This window comes from Panthera tigris, chromosome B1, assembly GCF_018350195.1.
Source record: "Panthera tigris isolate Pti1 chromosome B1, P.tigris_Pti1_mat1.1, whole genome shotgun sequence".
In the NCBI taxonomy this organism is placed as follows: Eukaryota; Metazoa; Chordata; class Mammalia; order Carnivora; family Felidae; genus Panthera; species Panthera tigris.
In genome coordinates, this window is record NC_056663.1 from 122,410,874 (window position 1) to 122,427,520 (window position 16,647).

The 16,647-nt window shown below is 43.6% G+C and overlaps 1 protein-coding gene across 1 annotated transcript in view; it reads left to right on the forward strand.

Moving 5' to 3' along the window:
- The window catches only part of TSPAN5 (tetraspanin 5), a 175,087-nt gene extending 163,066 nt beyond the window's left edge, over window positions 1–12,021 (forward strand). Inside the window, exons 4-8 of the mRNA XM_007080976.3 lie at window positions 2,082–2,252; window positions 5,193–5,318; window positions 7,218–7,265; window positions 7,364–7,480; window positions 9,839–12,021. Of these exons, the coding sequence (XP_007081038.1) occupies window positions 2,082–2,252; window positions 5,193–5,318; window positions 7,218–7,265; window positions 7,364–7,480; window positions 9,839–9,904 (528 nt within the window). The 3' untranslated portion in view covers window positions 9,905–12,021. The remainder of the gene's footprint in view (window positions 1–2,081; window positions 2,253–5,192; window positions 5,319–7,217; window positions 7,266–7,363; window positions 7,481–9,838) is intronic.
- The last annotated feature ends 4,626 nt before the right edge of the window (window positions 12,022–16,647 follow it).

A 16,647-nucleotide genomic window follows, 5' to 3' on the forward strand; every position in this document is an offset into this window, starting at 1 on the left:
AAGCTTCCTGGTCAGCTAAGGCCCTAGTTTGAAGCCTGTGAGTCAGTCTCTGCACCTTTGAAAGTGGGGGAAATTAGGTTACAGGGCCAGGGCATATATGTTTCTGCCAAATACTCTATAAGAATTTAATTTGGACTTAATTTTTGACATATATGTATCATATAACATTAAAGGAAAATTTCCCAGGGTAACTGGAAAATGAGCTTGCCTAACCTTTATGGTGATGAGAACAAAAAGCTAGTTAAAATCTCTTCATGACTTGCGTCTTGGTATTTTGTGTACTATTGTATTGTACTTGGTATTTTGTGTACATTTGTATACAAATGATTTTCTCATTTGTATAGTGTGATAACTAGTATATTTCTGTACCTAATAAAGGGACGGGAGTTGTTTTATACTATGGGGTAGGCATTGAGTAAAAGTGATAGTTTTTTCCTGCCCTTTTTTCTAGATTGAGGAAAGCTTACTTTGAAATTACTGGTACCACTGATGATAATTAACAGTTGAGATCCTATTTCTACTGAATGCATCAAGGACAGATAACCAGGAGATCTATGGAAGCTGAACCTGAGCCCTGGAGGGTCTAGAATTAAGGCCTAAACTTTGGGGTCCTAGACTTTGCCAGGGACTTCTTCCTTTCTTCCACCCCTCCCCTCATGCCCACCCTCCCAAGATGGCCCTTGGTACCCTGGAAAAACACTGTCAGATATGCAGACATTTGATGTGAGAAGGCCCCACCCCACTGCCCTCTCCCACCCTCACCGCACATAAGACTGTGAGGTCTTTGGAGGCAGGATTATGCCTTACTCATCCTTGCTTCTGCAAAGCCCTCCATATCCAGGGCCCAATCTATTATGGGTCCTTCGATGTTTGCTGGAGGAATTAACATATTGTTGTCTTTGCTTTGTTTTAATAAGTAACTGTGTAGTCTGCTTCGCGCCACTCCTCCAGCACCTTTTTCTCTCGGTTGGCTGCTTGATGTCTGCTTGCTGAGGCAGAGAGCTTTAGCCCCCTCTGCCTCTCAACCACTCTCCGTCCTGTAGCTTTCAGGAGCTCTGCGGAGCAGCTGTGGCCCTCTTTCTGTCCTTGTTACCAGAAGTTCACCTCGTCCTTCACAACCTCATTTCTCATAATCTGTTTCGGCACAATGAATTAGAAAAGAGTAAGAGGGTGGGGGCGATAGGAAGTGGAAAGAACCGTGGGTGTGAATGATACGTTGGTATGACTGCCATCTGAGTCTTCTAGATGGAAAGACAATTTCTCCAGATTTATGGGCAATCACATTACCTGTGGCCTCCAGCCTTTCTGTTTAAATTCTTGTTGTCTGCATTAGCCAGAAGTCTTCCTTTGGCTGCAGGTTGATGTTATTTAAAATCTTCTGAGACTGGTATTTACAAAGAAGGGTGAACACAGCCAGTGTTCCTAAGAAAGCTTTCAACCCAGTTTTCATGATGGTAAATGATTTTCACATCCTAGTCACCACCGCCGCCACCATCCCCCCCCCCCCCCCCCCCCCGCCCACACACACAAACTTCCTCTTTGACCTCGTCATCCAAGATGAACACATCTGCTATCTTACACCATAAAGCAGGTGCAAAGGAGAATTAAAGCAGTATCTGAATCCAGAAAAGGAACGTGTTGCATACAGAATCAAGGCCATAGTAACAAATGGCAGTCGATCTTACAATACTGAGATAATTTCTCTTTCAGCATTACGAAAGCTTACTAGAGGTAGGGGCAGGTCATGGTTCAAGAGTCTGGCAGTACATCAATCAGAAGAAACTCATTAGGTCTTAATGTGGGTCTAATGAGAAATTCCTTTTATCCATGTTTGCTTATAGGCTTTGTTGTTTAATTACCAAATGGACCACAAGAGTCCCTAAAATGTGATTATGAATGATTTTTAAAAATCCTTTCTTGGAATATAATATTCTATTAATGAATCTTAAACTGAAGATTATCTGCTTTGGACATGTGTAACAACCACCCAATGTAATTACAAACCTTTTTAGAAGGAACCTTCTAACTATATATGATCAAAATAGCCCTTTTAACTGTTCTCTGTGTGTCTTTTGTCTTAGTTTTCTGTGTTCCTGGGAATTATTTTCTTCCTGGAGCTCACTGCTGGGGTTCTGGCATTTGTTTTCAAAGACTGGATCAAAGACCAGCTGTATTTCTTTATAAACAACAACATCAGAGCGTACAGAGATGACATTGATTTACAGAACCTCATAGACTTCACCCAGGAATATGTAAGTTTAAATTTATTTTTAAGTTGAAAGCCTTCTCGAGGAATGAGAACATTCCTCCTGGCTTCTGCATGTGCCAGCTGGAACCTACCTCTGATTCTTCCACATGGTTTTGTTTGTTTGCTGGTGTATTTATTATTTTCTGACCTGCTTTATGACTTACATGATTTGCACCCTGAATGGAAATGCCCTATTTTCACTTATCTCAATTTCTACGAAGTCCAAGGGACCAAGAAAACTTCTTGAGCAACAAGATTATAACTACAGTTGCTGTTTCCTATTGACATCTGAAGAATATTCTTTCGCTAGAGGTGTAGTGTTTTATTTGGTGTTTAACATGAATTCTTTCTTGCTCCTTGTCCCCTTTAAAAATTTTTTTTTTTTTTTGCTTATTTTGAGAGAGACGGAGATAGTGTGAGTGGGGAGGGGTAGAAAGATTGAGAGAGAGAGAAAGAGAGAGAGAGAGAGAGAGAGAGAGAATCCCAAGCAGGCTTCACACTGTCATCACAGAGCCCAGTGTGGAGCTTGAACTCACAAAACCATGATGAGATCATAACCTGAGCCAAAATCAAGAGTCGGACGCTCAACCCACTGAGCCACCCAGGCGCCCCTTGTTCCCTTTTGATTGTCTTCCACACTTCACAGCTCACAATAATACATTTAGCAATAGAAAGTCTGTCCACAAAGTTCCTAACATGCCCATCCAAATATCCTAGCACATGCAGTTCCATGCAACTGAAAGTTGAGAAACTTCTAAGCCCTGGTGGCTTCTAACAAGTAAAGAATCTCTCACAGGGCCACCCCCCACCCCAGGTTTCTGAACATTACCAGGTGATGTCCTCTGTAATGCAAATGAAGTAGCAGGCACCCCGTTTGACTCAAAATGCAAAATGGTATAAACAAGGTTCAGAAGAACTACAGATCTAGTGCCAAAATCTGATTAGCAAAGTGACCGTGGGCTAACAGAACCTTGACCTATTTCCCCAAGAGTAAAACGGAAATAATAATAGCTACTGTTTAACTCCTGCAGATATTAGGGCACTCTAATGAGATGTGCATGGTTTTATATTAGGCTTAAGGTGTAACTGTCCTAAGGTGTTAAGGTCTTTATTTGCATGCACTGAGAAGCTGGATAAGGTGAGCAGAACTGGACAGTGCTGTCTGTGCCATAAATGCAGGACGGGAGGGCCAACAGAAGCCCAGTGGATCAACGGTGGTCTCTTGGTTGGACAGCTTTCCAGAACGAGCTGGGGTCCCTTCTGATAAAGGGAGGAGACGGCTGCACCAGCACTTGCTATCTGGGAGACCACCCTCCTTCCTTAGGTACTCAGAAGTCAGCTGAGTTGTGTTGGTTTTGTTCAGTAGCATCAATGACCGTCCTCGAGTAAGCTGAACCTCAGGTGTGAAATTAAGCCCTGTTTCATCTCCTCAGCAGACTTCAGTGTTTTGTTAGGTCATAATGGATGCAAGCTCACACCTTGCCAAATGTCATCACTGACTAGTTTGCGTGACAGATCTGATGAAGCTTTGTAGGAAAACCTTGAGACGCACAACCCAAGCCCTCAAAGGACCAGACGGGTTGGAAGAACATGCGTGCACACGTTCTCTTGAAATGCTGTCTGCTTTATATGGAAATCCTGTTATTTCATGTGATTTTATTTTTCTGTTATGGAGTTTAATGTGTTGAAGTAGCTATTGGTCCTGAAAGCCTTAAAATGGTCAAGGCTTGATGATTTAACTCTTGAGAGGTAGAGCTAGTCCATTTGAGGGGAGTGACGAAGTTGGCTTCTGGAGCAAGCAGTTCTCGAACCAGGCCCCATTTGAGACTCACTGACTTTAACTGCTCATTTTATATACATTTTAATTAGATGATTGAATTTTTTTTAAGTGCATTTACATATTTTTAAATATTTGTTTTTGAGACAGAGAGCGCCGGTGGGGGAGGTGCAGAGAGAGAGGGAGACAGAGGATCCGAGGTGGGCTTTGTGCTTTCAGCACGGTGGGGCTCGAACTGATGAACCATGAGATCATGACCTGAGCCAAAGTCGGATTCTCAACTGACTGAGCCACCTAGCGGCTGCTGGATCATTAAATTTTTTAAGTTGAAAATGTAAATACATGCTCTTTAAAAACTTCAGAGTAGTAACATATATAATGAAAAGTAAGCCTCTAAAACTTTTGGGGGTAATGAGCATGTTCACTATCTTGATTGTGGTGATGGTTTAAAAATGTATACGTATGTCAAATGTTATAAAATTGTACAGTTTAAGGGGTGCCTGGGTGGCTCAGCTAGTTAAGTGTCCGACTTCAGCTCAGGTCACCATCTCGCAGTTTGTGAGTTCGGGCCCCATGTCGGGCTCTGTGCTGACAGCTTGGATTCTGTCTCTCTCTCTCTTTCTCTCTCTCTCCAGAAATAAATAAACATTAAAAAAAGTTGTACACTCTAAATATGTTCAGTTTATTGTATGTCAATTATACCTTAACAAAAAGGATTTTTTAAAAACCCTTAATGCGGTAGAGACCACAATTTTTAGACAGTAAGCCTCTAGCTCTCCCACCCATAACCCCACTTGCCTCCTTCAGGCACAGTCAGGGTTCAGTGTCTTATTTATCCTTCTAGAATGTTCCTCCACGTACCCAAGCCAGGCAGACCTTGTTCTGATTGAGCCTGCTCCTGAGCAGCTCCTCCCCTTCCTCCACCTAACACCATGGGTCTCCTAAATCATTTAAATCAGATGCTAACACATCTTACAAATCTTGGGCCTTAATCACTTTGAAAGCTTTTATAGGAGCTGCTTAGGTTTAGTTTGGTTTACAACTAAATTCTGAGACAGAAAAGAAGGTTAGAGCTGGCGGAAGCTGGGTGTCGGTCGTTTGGTCGTGAGTATAGGCGCCTGGTCGCCTCCAAGTCAAGATGTTCTAATTCTCTCCTGTTTGCTCTAGTGGCAGTGCTGTGGGGCTTTTGGAGCTGATGATTGGAACCTAAATATTTACTTCAATTGCACAGATTCCAATGCAAGTCGAGAGCGATGCGGTGTGCCATTCTCCTGCTGTACTAAAGACCCCGCAGTAAGTGAAGGCCAGCAGACTGTTGGCCAGCTCCACACGTCACACCGAGAATGGGCAGGGGTGGGGGGCTTGGGGGGATGAGCAGAGTGACTTTTTTCTCGAAGCCTCTTCTCACGTGCTCATTCCCAATTGTAGCTCCTGTAGGGGGCACAGTGCTCAGATCTTCCCAGTAGGGGTAATAATTGCTGACCTTAATTTAGTAGTACGTGCTGGTTCCTAGTCTCAGTCTTTTTGTGAGTTGGCTCAATAAAATTCAGAATGTTCCTCCTGGCGGATACCACCATTATCTTCCCTCTTTGGGTGAAATGTAGGCCGGTAGAGTTTAATTAACTTTCCCAAGCTCACATTGCTAGCAAGTGAGGAGCCGAGCTTCAGACCCAGGAAGCCTGCCTGTGGTGTCTCTAATTCCTTCTCTGTGAGAAGGATGCTCTTAGGTGAGAGCTCCCTGCATTGGTTTGGGGTTAGTGATCCTTTGCATCCTGACTTGGTTCTGGGGGAGATATTAGGGATGGATAGGAGAGGAGTTTGAGGTAGGATAGGGCTCATCCACTAGGTAGGAAGACCGCAGCTGCCTGGACTTTCAGTTGCAATGATGATAATAACTGTAGTTGGTATTTGAGAAAAAGATAAAATATTACACCTGTGCATAACCCCTTCTACCATGACTTTGGTTGTATTTTGGGTCAAATCATGTGACTGGGATATGGGATGTCTTGAGATGCAAGTGTCTTGTCGTAAGTTAAAAGCCAGGAGTGAATGTTAGAACAAGCGGGAGAATTTGCTTCTGCACATGTCCATCCCCCACTCTTCGGCCTTCTGGGACATCAGTCCAGGCAGCCTCCTCCAGGCCGCCCTTCTCGAAATCAAGTGGAGCCCAGTGAGGGACACTGAACTCGTCAGCAATTTCCCCATGGAGGGTGTAAGGTGTGGGGCTCTTTAAAAGAGGCCGTGGTCTTCGGGTGGAAAAGTAGTTCTCTGAGGGCTTCTGAGGGGTCTCCGGGCTATTACTCTTGGTCTGAAAGAGACTGAGAATCAGAAAGGACTGTGCTTCCCTGCTCTGAGACCCTGCCAGGAAGTCCACCTTTCCTACTGGCTAGTTTCATGCTCTCTCCTCTAAGGAGGGCTCACAGGCAGGAGAGCACCCAGTACAGAGCCCTGGGTGCCCACGCAGGTACTGGCCGGCAGGTGCAAATTATTCTGTCTCCAGCTCCTGCCCTGTGTTAACATTCCATCAGAAGTATGAAGCGTCTCTGAAGGCATTATGGTCCCCTTTTGACTACAGATACTCTGGGTAGAGAGTTTTCATTCCATAAATGCCAAGCTAATAAAATCCACCCCGTACCCTGCAGAGGGGAAAAAATAAACCTAAAACCGCAGAACCCACGTTTCTTGTCAGACCTGTGAAATGTCAGGGTGTCTGTCCATGTGATGTGTTGTCAGCACATTGTTTTGTTTTTAATTATTAAAGTAATGCATTCTCATTGAAAAATCCTTTAAGTGATACAGAAGTATATAGATTAAAAAGCAGAAGTCCCCCCGCCAAAAGAGCATAAGTAAACATAGTCAGTGTGCCCTTTACCATGGTTTTATCTATGTCTTAGTTTTCTGAACCCCATATGCTTCCTGAAGTTGTCAATAACATGCTTGCTTTTCTTATATTTCCCGAGCCTCAGTTTTCTTCTTTTGGAAAAAAGAAGGCATATTTTAATACTTACTTCTGAGAATTTTTATAACAATTACTTAGGATAATACATAAAAGCGTTTAACATGGTACCTAGGACATCTCCATGCCTAAGCACGCAGTTTATTAACGACACTTAACAGGGATCTTCTGCTAATTCTTAGGTGGGCTTCCTGTCTATTGAGTGAATTTCACTTTTCTGTTTTCTTCCTCCCCAGGAAGATGTCATCAACACTCAGTGTGGCTATGATGCCAGGCAAAAACCAGTAAGTGGAATCTCATCTTGTCACTTAGCACAAAGGGTGTTTCTGAGGAGCTTTTGAACTTGCATGGTGACACTGTGCTCTCCTCTTCCCTTGCGAAGGAAGTTGACCAGCAGATTGTTATCTACACGAAAGGCTGTGTGCCCCAGTTTGAGAAGTGGTTGCAGGACAATTTAACCATCGTGGCTGGTATTTTCATAGGCATTGCATTGCTACAGGTAAGACCAGGCTCCTTTATGGATGTCACAGAGAAATGATGCTCTGGGAGAGCCCTTCCCAGGACAGGAGCTCTGCTTAATCACCTTAACATTACAATTTTTAAGACACATTGGAAGGCTGGGAAACAGACCTAAACTATTGGGTTTATATTTTATTTAAAGCCCATTTTAGATGCTACTATCCTGAAATACTTCAGGAAATCTTTTTTCCTTTCCAAGATGGAGAAATTGATTGGGTTAGCAGTTGTCTGCTGACATTCCAGTGTTTCCATGGGCAAAATAATACTGTATTGTGACAGTTGGGGCAGGTAGGAATGGTCAGAAGTAGATCCCAGTGGCAACATTAAGACTTTTTAGAATTTCACACACATCCAGTGTTCTGTTCTCTCTCTGGACCACCTTGTCAAAATGCTAGTGAGGGAAGGAAGACACCCACTTTTCCTCCTAAGCAGCCCCAAGAGCTGAGGTTTTTATCTTGTAGAGATGTAATACTTTTCTTAGAGGGTCACAAATGAGGCACAGTGGTTGAAAGAGATTAAAGAAGTCCTAAATAAATGGAAAGCCGTTCCGTATTCATAGATTGGAAAACTTGATTTTGTGAAGGTGGCAGTACTCAAATTGATCTACAGGTTCAATGCAATCCCTTTCAAAATTACAACTGCCTTCCCACCCCCACCCCGCCCCCAAATGGACAAGCTGACCCTAAAATTCATGTGGAAATGCAAGGGATCGAGAATAGCAAAACAAATTTGAAAAAGAACAGAGTTGGAGAATTCACACTTTCCAATTACACTTACTACAGAGCTGCAGTAATCAAGATGGTACATAAGGTTGGATCCACAGATCAGTGGAAGAGAATTGAAAGTCAGAAATAAGCCCTATGTCAATGGTCAGTTGATTTAAAAAAAAAAAAAATTTTTTTAATGTTTATTTTTGAGAGAGAGAGCGTGAGGGGAGAGGAGTGGCAGAGAGAGAGAGGGAGATACAGAATCTGAAACAGGCTCCTGGCTCTGAACTGTCAGCACAGAGCCTGACACAGGGCTCAAACTCACCAACCATGAGATCATTACCTGAGCTGAAGTCAGATGTTTAACCAACTGAGCCACCCAGGTGCCCCTATGGTCAGTTGGTTTTTGACAAGGGAACAGAGATCAGTCAATGGGAAAAGAATAGTCTTCTCAACAAATGGTGCTGGACCAACTGGATACCTATAGGTAAAAAGAATGAATTTGGGCTCCTACCTCACACCATATATAAAAATTAACTCAAAATAGCTCAAAGACCTAAACTTAAGAGCTAAAGCTATAAAACTCTTAGCTAAAGCTAAAGACAGCGTAGGTGTAAATCTTTGTGACCTTGGATTAGGCAGTGTTTTCTTATATATGACACCAGAAGCACAAGCAACCACAGAGAGTACATAAGTTGGATTTCATCAAAATTTTAAAATTTGAGTGCTAAAAATGATAAGAAAGAAAAGACAACCCACAAAATGAGAGAAAATACTTGCAAATCATTGTGTCGGATAGGGGTCCAAAGTCTAGAATATATAAAGAACAACTCAACAATAAAAAGACCAGCCCAATCTAAAGATGGGCAAAGAATTTGAATAGATATTTCTCCAAAGAAAGTAACAAATAGCCAATAAGCACATGAAAAGATGCTCATCATTAGATATTTGAGAAGTTTAAATCAAAACCACAATGACCTAGCACTTCACACATGCTAGGATGGATATAATTAAAAAGGAAGACAATGATGAGTCTTGGCAGGGATGTGGAGAAATGGGAACCGTAATACATTGTTAAAGGGAATGAAAACAATAGAGTCACTGTAGAAAACAATTCGGCACTTGCTCGGAAAGTTAAACGGAGTTGCCATTGTGACCCAGCAACTCCACTCCGAAAAGAACTGGAAATCTGCTCACTAGAAAGTTGTACAGGGACATCCATAGCAGCACTATTCATAATAACAAAAAAGTGGAACCAGTGTAAATGTCCATCAGCTGCTGATGGAAAAACAACATGTGGTTTATCCATAGAATGGAATATTAGTCAAGTCATCAAAAGGATTGATCTTGAGTGGTTGCGAGGGATGGGAGAAGAGGAATGCCTGTGAATAGGTACAGAGTTTCTTTTCAAGGTAATGGAATGTTCTAGAATTAGACAGTGGTGATAGTCGTACACCCTTGTGAATATACTAAAAACCACTGATGTGTATACTTTAAAATTAGGGCATGTTTTATAGTGTATGAATTATGTATCAATTTTAAAAATGAAAGAAAAGAGATTCATTGACCTAGGAAAAGCCTAATGACGTTTTGAGGTTCACTGTTTGACTCTCTTTTCCTTCCTTTCCCAGATTTTTGGGATCTGCCTGGCCCAGAATTTGGTTAGTGATATTGAAGCTGTCAGGGCTAGCTGGTAGGGCCCGGCAATGCTGCTGCAAAACACTGGACAGACCCAGCCTTCCTGCCCCTCCAGCGTGCCCAACCCAATCCATGCTGCACGGACCCTGATCACAGAGGCATCTTGCAATCTCACCTGATGGAGCTGCCAAGAACTTGGTTTGGGGGAGGGGGGTGGTGCAACTGGGAAATGCTGCTCACTGACAGAATTAAACAGATAACCAGTATGAAAGTCGTTGAGCCGTGAATCTCTACTGTAGCCATGAATTTATGGATGGATACTTACCAAAAAAAGAAAAAAAGGGAGGGTGAGGGACCCAGATGTACCTGAATTTGTGGAACACACAGTCTCGTTCTCCACTTCGATAACTGGAGGGCTGGAAGAAGCAGTTTTGTTCTTTGTCACACCTTGAAGGGACTGCTTTCTGTTCCATGGCCTAAAGAAGTACATCTTTCCTAAAACTCAGCCCCTTACCTGGGGGGGCTGTGGTGTTTTGGGGCACCCCTTCGCTGTACATTTCAAGGAACTGTTAACAACTGTGATCCCAAGAAGAAAACAGCTTGTCTTCGGGGTTCAGAGTTTGTGACCGCATTCAGCAAGTAATGCGGGTGGGCATGCGTGGTCTCTCCTGGAGTGTCCCTTAGAAGGGACGTTGTGTATCCCACGTGCATGGAGTAAGGGCAGCAGGACACTTTGTGATGCTGAATTTTAGCAGGACAGATCGTTGTTCTAAGTAGGCCTGAGCTTTATTTATCAATGACATTCAAGGAGAAATTGAAGTTAATGAAGAGGTTATTGGTTAACATCCCTCACCCCCGCCCACCCTATTAGTTGTTGGATTCTTTGGAAACTCTGGAATATTCTGGGTTTTGTTTGGCTTTTTTTGCGTTTTTGTTTTTGTCTCCCAAAAGTGAGAGCTGGGATGCAGTTTCTCTTAAAGTGTTTTCTTACTCAGCTCAATGTTAATTTTTTGGTATAATCTCCCTGCATGATCTGTGAACCTGAATCCACCAGCTCCTTTTCCTGCCATGTCTCCCACGAACATTTATAAATGTTATTTGGTCGGCATTTCACTTCATAGGTTCCCGGCCTTGAGAGGTGTGGTGTGTCCTCCCTGGCTGCGAAGCGACTGGTAAATGCTTCCACAGACTCGATAGTCCCTTTACCCCATCAGTCTCCGGGGCCTCATCCGCAGCCCCCAGTTTTCTCTTTGAATGGAATTGAACCTAATGCTGAGACAGTGTTGACTCACAATCAAGAACTTTATAATTTCTTTTCCCCCTTCTGGTTTTATTTTGCTTTTATTTAACAACAACAACAACAAAAAAGCATGGCCAGAGCTCCCTCCTAGTGCAGACTAGCCATCAGGATGGTAACAAAGCACAAATACTTAGGAGGGAGGGGCATTGATGGGGCAAGTGTTCTGTGACCCAAGGTCGGACACCACTTCCAGGTGCTGCCGCTCGTCCTTACCCCCACGAAGGTGGGGAGGGACGAGTCCTGCCCCCACATTTTAATCCAGCTGGTATCCACCAGGATGCCACTCTCCTGGGGAGCAGACATCAGCCTGTGGAACGGCGGGAAAACCACAGGTACATTTTATGGTGATGCCACACTTGCCAGCACAAAACTGGGCAGCTAGCATGCTTTGTGGAAATTTAGCAAGCTTTTCTGTTTTAGCCCCATGTTGCATCGCTGTGGCTGATGAACGTGTCAATCTGCTCAGAGAAAAGACAGAAATTCTTTGAAAACTGTCTCCAGAGTGTGGGTGTGTGTGTGGCTGCATGTGTGTTTTTGTGTCTCTGTGTAGTTAGAGATGTTCATTCCATCTTCTGGCTGTAAGATGATTTTCTGTCATCTCTGCCCCCACGCAGTTGTCATTCTGTAATGTCATTCCAACACGGAGAAGACTCGAGCCCCGCAATTGGCACTCTTGTCTTTATTACCTCATTCTCCGGTGAACTCCCTCTGACCAGTTGATTCAGAATCAGGCAGGATCCCCTCCCTTTGGCACATCCAGTGAAAGGCCAAACGGCAAGTCCAAGTGCGTTCTAAATTTTAATTAGTCACCCTTTATTTTTTACACTTGAGAGTGGTTGTAATTAAGGCTGTCATTAATAAACTGGTTCTACCTTACGTGGAGTTCTGTCTTTCTTCATTACTTGTCTTGGAATTGCAGAATTCTCAAATCCAGTGGCTCTCAGACTTTAACGGGCATCAGAATCAACCAGAGGGCTTGCCGAAACAGATTACTGGGTTTGCCCCATCCCCAGAATTTCTGATTTAGGAGGTGCGTTTCTGACAAGTTCCCTGGTGATGCTGTGCGTCTTGGATGCACAGTTTGAGAAGTACTGCTCTGATCAGCTCTCTAAGGGGGAAAGGAACATTTCGGGGTTGGGGAGGGAAAAGTCCCTTTGTGCTACTGGGTGTAGATAGAGAGGTGGGTATGTAGGAACTGTCTGTCCTTGAGGTCATTGTCTGCTGGTCACAGTCACCTGGGGACCACGTAGGATGCAGATCATCAGGCCTTGCCCCTGGCAGTTTGGGAGGGCATGAGCCAGAGCCTATGCTTTTAAGAAGCTCCCGTTAAAAATTTAATGCACAGTGAAATTCAGGACTCATTATCTTGGTAATATTCACAACTTTTTTCTAAGAAAATAATTGCTAGTAGTCCCTGAGAATAAGAATCTTAAAAACCCATTTGAAAAATGCTATTGTAAATGTCCTTTCATTGTGAATTACCACTGTCGAAAGACTTGTCTTTAAAACTATTAGACTTTTTTCAAAGATCAAACAAAATGTGAAGTTTCATAGAGACCCAAGTAGGTCCCAAGACTTGTCTGAGAAACGTTTTACCTCATTTCCCTGGATATTTGAGACCAAAATGTTATTTTGACTTTAGAGAAAGTTGTCAGTGGCAATTGGAGATAAACAGTCCCTACTGAGTTTTCTTAGCTGTGCTGGTAGGGATTATGTACCTCTGTGAGGTGATTGGCCCTCCTTGCTCACAGCAGACACAGAGCCAACAAAGAAAATTCTAGCTTAGATGTAAAAGGATGCTTTGTCCACAAAACTCAGGGCTTACAGGAAGTTTCTTCCTGTTTTGAAGGTAGATTCCTGCAGGATGGTTCCTAAATTTCTCTTTATCTGTATTGTTTGCTTACGACAAAATCATTGCTTCCATGATTTAAAAATATTTAATACCATTTTTAAAAACGAACACAGGAATAAAAGAATTTTGCATCACAAAGCACTTAAAAGAGAAGTCAGTCCCTCTATTTTTTCTCCCTCCTTTCTCCTCCCAAGGAGTAAACCTTGATGTCTCTGTCAGCCTTCTCCCTACTGTAGGTCCCAGTCTTCCTTCTCTCCAGGAGATTTTGAAAAGTATCTCTTGGCCTCATTGTGCAGAATGTTTCCTCATTCATGCCCTGGGTCTGTGTGGGCAGGAGTGGGGTCATTCTGCAGTTCTGTGGAGTCCCTCTGAGTGTCAGTTTCCGGCTCACTTGGACAGGAGCCCTGGGAAGCCGGGGGCTGAACAATGAGGAGCTGGAGCCCAGTGACCTGGCTGGCCCTCTGCAGCTCTCTTTGTCATTTGTTCAGTGAAGCCCTCCTTCTCTAGGGAAATCCTGTTTAGACCTCCAAGGAAGAACTGGCAACCTCTCCATGAACACTGGCCAACGAGGGTTCATGGCCAGCACACTCCAGTGAGGTCATGGGACTGCTCGGAGGTGCTGCCCTCTCAGCAGTGAGAAGCCACGTCTTTGAGGGAAAAATATAGTGTTTGCCTGGAAATATACTAACTTTGGCCTTCTGGTGACATAAAATCTATATATGACGACAGATAAGGCGGATGTCTCTGGGTAGGGGTAGGGGTTAGAGAAGAGAAGCCAAACTCGGAACAAAGACCAACGCCAACTTTAGACTTCCTTTGCCTTCTTTTTTGGAAGAGTTTGTGACAAAGGTCGAGTTTATAAAATCATAGAAGTGCTAGTTTTTAGGACTTCTGTAATTTTGAAGAATTAAATACAGCTTCCTTTGGATTGTTCATGATGAGTACTTCTCTTAAAAGCTTGGCACCCATGACAGGATGCCTGAATTAGTCCACTCCTGGTATCCGTTAACCCAAATCAAACTCCTTGGGACCTGCACTGGCCAGTGGAGGCCCCAATTTACTTCTAGGAGCTCCCGATCGGAGAATACCTGAAGGAAGAGCAGGTTAGTTTAAGAGTTTCTTACTGTGCAAATACATTCTAAAAAAGAAAACAGCATGCAAACAAGATAGTGCTTCCCATGTTGTTGCTTTTCTTTGAATGTGTACTTGCAATGTATGTGGGAGAAAACCAACTAGAAAGACTCCTTTTAAATCTGGAGCTTATAGGCTCCCTAGCTCAGGGTTTAGGGCACTGGTCTTGTAAATCTGGAACTTATCTTCGTTTATTAACTTTTGCAGAGCAAATGGTTTGACAGGAACGTATTAATGGCCTGCCCCCTAGTGGTGACCATGTAGAACAACTACTGGCTGGAGTTCTGGTTTCTGCAGGAATGAAATCACTATTCAGAAGTACTTGTGCTTTGGAGACACTTGAGCGTTATATGGCTGTATTTTGTGTGCTCTGGGTTGGTAAGTCCTTCATTCCCTTTATGCACTCCTGAAAATGACATAGTTTGTTTTGGAAAGTGAGAGAGCAGGATGTTTGGCTCTCTTTACCGTCTATGTCCTGGGACTTTACAGGGCTCTGTGTCAGGGTGCATGCAGGTGAAGCTGGGCCATGCCTTCCTGCCAAGACTCAGACACAGTTTACATGAGAGGTGGTGGCAGTCTAAAACTGCTTATCTGCCGGGCAAGCAATTCTCCTGAAGCAATGAATACGACATTTCTGGTATTTTCTCTATAAGCACCCGTTTGGATCCCCTGGAGTTTGCTTTGATCCGAGAATTTGCCACTTTGATTTTAAAGAAGATTGGTAGGGTGTTGGGGGTGGTCGGGATTACCAACTGTAACTTGTGTTTTAGGAGTTCGTTGTGAGGTGAATTGTCTTCCAAAAATTCGTATGTTGAAATCCTAAACCTAATACAGCAGAATGTGACCTTATCTGGAAATAGAGTGGATGTACTTAGTTAAGATGAGGTCATACTAGAGTAGGATGGGTCTTCTGGAGAAATTTGGATGTGGCTGCACACAGAGGGAGAATGCCACACGAACACAGAATGCCGGGAATTGCCACTAAGCCACTGGAAGCTAGGAGAGCGGCAGGAACAGATTCTCCCTCAGAGCCTCCAGAAGGACCTAGGCCTGCCAACACCTTAATTTTGGGCTTTTACACTCCAGAATTGAGACAATTTCTGTGGCTGAAGCCACCAACTTTGTGGTACTTTGCTATTGTAGCCCTAGGAAACAAATACAGAGTTCGATTGCCTTGTGCTGGTTTTCAGGGAGGAAGTGGGAGGACTGTTCTGAGGTCCACATGCTGCTTTTCACATTAGAATTGGTATGTATGTGCCCTGGGCAGAGCTCCTCCGTATTGTTTAAATGGATGCACCTGAACATGGCTTAGGACATGCTCTCTGTATCTTCCTTAAGCTCTTACACATAGTCTCAGCATGTTTTGTGGGGCATCTTAAACATAGGGAATGATTTATTTTAAAAAAAAAAATTTTTTTTAATGTTTGTTTATTTTTGAGAGAGAGGGAGAGGGAGACAGAGGATCCAAAGCAGGCTTCACACAGTCAGCCGAGAGCCCGATGTGGGGCTGGAACTAACCAACCGTGAGATCATGCCCTGAGTTGAAGTCGGACGCTTAACCAACTGAGCCACCCAGGTGCCCTAGGGATGTTTTATTGTTAAAAATCGTGGTCCATTTTTAAGTAAATGATCTTAAATGTAACTTGTTGGGGTGATTAAAGCCTTATAAATAAAATAGCTATATTTCCATGATGTGTGCTTTCTTTAAGTTTTGTTACTTTGTGACTGAATCAGCCCACTGGCCCACCCACAGCCTCCTATAAGCTGGTACTGCGGGTAATGTGTCATCTATGCCTTGAAGTAACAGGCTGCATTTACTGAAAGTTTACTATGTTCCAGGCACTGTGCTGTAAGCACTCTGCATACGTTTTTGAGGAAATGTAAACCAAAGGAGAGAATAACCCCACGCATGTGGAAAATTTAGACTTCATCCCGAGTTAAACCAGTATCTTCCAAGGTGGTGCTGGCCCAGAGGGGAAGAACACAGGGCCATGGAAGAAGGCCTCAAGAAGGAAGACAGGCTTGACCCGGGCCCCCAGCAAGAGCAGAGGAAGCCATCCTAGGGCAGGAGTGAGAAGGTGAGTGTTGCTGGGGAGGCCCCAGGGGTGAGGAAAAGTGCAGATAAGCAGTGAGAAAGTCAAGCATACAGAGTCCCGGAACTGTGGCCCAGTCCCTGGCACAGGCCAAGACCTCAGAAACTTGCTGAATGACGGGGGTTGGTACCTGAGGTGATCCATAGCCCCCTCCTTCTGGAATGAAGAGGTGTTTGATGCAAAGTAGGATTTGTGGTAAAGCTGGACAATGTCTGCAGGTACAAAAACCTGGCTTTTGATGAGAATACTCAAAAAATCATTTCAAAAATTTGCCAGAATTCTCTTTCGAAGTATTTTGTGGGAAGCAAATAAAATAACAGCCACGACGCCCATGCCCATGCATGAAGTCACTGTAACTTTACAGATCAAATGGCCTTAGAGCTCTTCAGGGCAGCAGCAAATACCTTATTTTCTCCTTGTTCTGGA